Genomic DNA, 3041 nt, shown 5'->3' with positions numbered 1-3041 from the left:
AAATGCAAATGAACTATGTAAGTAACAGCATGCAGATAAACAAGGATTAAGTTCAGTAACAAGGCTCCATGCAAACAGAAAAGGTTGCTAACCTAATTTGGTAAATAATGCATCGCTGTCTCCAATTGGCCTCCATTCATATAAAGTAGAGCTGACTTGAACTCATAATTATAATGACACCTTTGTGTGTATATCAGGTGTCAGGACTGAAAGTATTAAAATTTAATCAGATTGGCTAATCTGGAAGGATGGTTTAGGTCTACTGAGCCCATTCAGGCAAGCTGACTTTTCTATAATCAATGGATTTAGAAGTTTTCTCTTCTATTTCTTACTCCAATCCTGTGAAAGTATTATTGATTAATAGGCTAAGGGAGATATGCCAATGGCATATCATTTCTTACTCAAGTGCTATATTCTATATTCTTTCCTTCTACAACTGTTTTAATCTTACAAATGTTCACCAAAAACCCCTAAAATGGTTAAAGTCTCACTTTCCTTTCTGACTATCTTTATCCTCCTTAGACATGAACCAGAGTTACAGCCATCAATATATAAGTAGAAAATGTAGGGAGTTTCTCATAACTTGATGTAGTTAACACTCCTAGTTCCAGAAGGATCTAATACAGACAGATTATATCCAAATGTAGGACAGTACTGCCAACTGCTACTCCTGTGGTCCTGCCTGGGCCCAGAGCATTCCAAGAATATTAATTTTTTCTGACTAATAACAAATAAAATTCAATGTTGCTAAGCCTGAGGTTACCACTGTTTCCTCCATCCAAGTCAAACTGCATCTGTGCATCTTCCTTTGATTTATTCTAACAGAGTCTGTCTTAAGTTCTCTACCACTTGTTAAAAAAAATTTAACATGCATTGAGCCTTGCCAAAAGTGAGAATACCGTGAAATTATGGGCTGAAAAATAAAGTGAAGTAGAAGAAATTGAAAAAGATAGCTTATTTAAAGCAGGTATTATCTCCAGTAACATTGTTCATTCTTTAAAGGATCTAAATAAAATATTCAGGTGATCATCCAAAGATGATGATTTTGACTTTAAAGGTAGATTTAGGAAAAATACAGTGCTATTGATTTGACTGATTGAGACTCAGTCTTTCCAGATTTTTTTTTCTTCCAAAAAGACAATTTTAAAACTTCATCAGTACTGCATTTTGGAAGGAGAAACACACATAAATAGATTTACCAATCAGTACTGTATATTAAAATGCCTGCTTTAATCAGAAAAGTAAAATAAGAAAACATGAATAAATTCTACTTAATCTTTTATAGTCATGCTGAATTTACTTTTTTGAAAAATAGCATTTAGTTGCACTATCTTCCCATTTATCTCTTGATTTTGGAACTGTTGTGCCAAAGTGATATTTCTGCAATGCTAAAATACGTTACATATTTGTCATTGTATAACATAATGACATTATGTTAAGCATTAGTGATGTTTATATTACAAATGTTAACCCTTGAGATTACCAAATGACTATACAACAATGAAATCTGTCCAGTTTAACCAACTGTAATATTTTCAAATGATTTAAAGAGCCAGGCAAGAGAATACGGGCATTTATTCAGATGCTACCTGTCCAGGAAAATTAGTATTCCTCCCCTTTTTTAAACTGTTAGCAACAGCTTTTTTTTAAAGTATTTTTTAATTGGCCACAACAAAAGAGTTAAAATTTCATAAACAAAAGTTTAGTTGTTTAGGCCCGTTAATTCATGGCTTTGACGCCTAGTAATTTAAAAGTGCTTGAGTTTTTGCCAACCCCACTTTACAGTTCCAAAATCTCAGTATGTATGGGAAAATTTTCAAAACTAACTGTTGATTCTGGTTTGCTAAGCGTCTAAAAATATAAATATTAAATCAACTTTTACTTTCATTTAACATTTAACATGGAAGTAAAAATTCTCACTTTCTGCTGTAACAACAAAACGATAAAACTAAGACATCTTTCAATAAGTTCTTAACACTCACTGGACAATTTCTACTGCAAGTCATCTCAACTAATGGGACAAAGAGGATGTGGGAACCTTCCAGTAGTCCAGGCTAGGAACCGCTGGACTCCTTCACCTGGGACAAAATTAAGCAGATCTCTCTTTCCACTGAAGCCCAGCATATAGTGTCCACGGGCTCCAGGTCTAGAGCTGCTGACCAGGCACAGTTCTCTGCCACAAATAACACGCACAGAGGCAAATAGGAAATTCACCCAGGAATTGTGCTCAAACACAACAAACCTGCAACACAGGGGAAAGCAGAAAAAGAGCTGCAAAATAAGGGGAAGGATTTTTATTTTGGTGAAAATTTCACTAGCAAATTACATAATATTCCAGGAGATGCCAAATCAATAAAATTCAATTTGCTCAAGTTGATGGTATTTTGTAGTTGAGTCAATTTTTTTCATTACAAAGTAATAACACTTCTTTCTTAGTTTTGTGGCTTCCAAGATAGGAACAAACTATATCCAAGTGCATCTGTACTGCACATATGTGGCAACACAGACACACATCTCAATCCCCATACACACTCACGTGCACGCACACACACACACACACACACACACTCACTGAAACAGCTGATCTTAAACACAGTATATCAGTATCTATATTGAGTCGGAAAAAATGCACTGTAAATTTATTTGGTAGAAATATCAGAATTGTCCCAATAACAAAAGGGTAAATTCATGGTTATAGCACTGAATAATTTATACCTGAGAAGCAGTACATAGTTAGAGATGATGTGAACTACAGTATACCACCAAATTACTGAGATTTAAATATATACCAGGAAGGAATCAAAGCACCTCCTATACCAGATACAAGGAGTAAAGCATTTGTTAATGGTGCTTAGTGCAGAAATTTAGTATCTAGAAAGCATTTTTAAAAATAGAATAATTAAATTCATTGTTTAAATAAAGGCTAGTAAAGCTCTTGGGCTCTAACGCACGTTTATAATTTTATATAATTCATAAAACGGGTATTTCTGCAGCTCTCTCTTTCCCCCAGTGTTGTAGGTCGACACAGCAAAAGAAAAATT

General features: G+C 34.3%; 1 protein-coding gene across 1 annotated transcript in view; it reads right to left on the bottom strand.

Annotated features, from left to right (window-relative positions):
• PPM1K (protein phosphatase, Mg2+/Mn2+ dependent, 1K) overlaps positions 1–3041 on the bottom strand; it is a 26869-nt gene that overhangs the window by 8279 nt on the left and 15549 nt on the right. The window contains exons 4-5 of the mRNA XM_008574255.1: positions 2243–2271; positions 1784–1851 (exon numbers count right to left, since the gene is read on the bottom strand). Of these exons, the coding sequence (XP_008572477.1) occupies positions 1784–1851; positions 2243–2271 (97 nt within the window). The remainder of the gene's footprint in view (positions 1–1783; positions 1852–2242; positions 2272–3041) is intronic.

The sequence above is a fragment of the Galeopterus variegatus genome, unplaced genomic scaffold (assembly GCF_000696425.1).
Source record: "Galeopterus variegatus unplaced genomic scaffold, G_variegatus-3.0.2 Scaffold1019, whole genome shotgun sequence".
NCBI classification, from domain to species: domain Eukaryota; kingdom Metazoa; phylum Chordata; class Mammalia; order Dermoptera; family Cynocephalidae; genus Galeopterus; species Galeopterus variegatus.
This window is presented reverse-complemented; position numbering and strand designations above follow the sequence as displayed.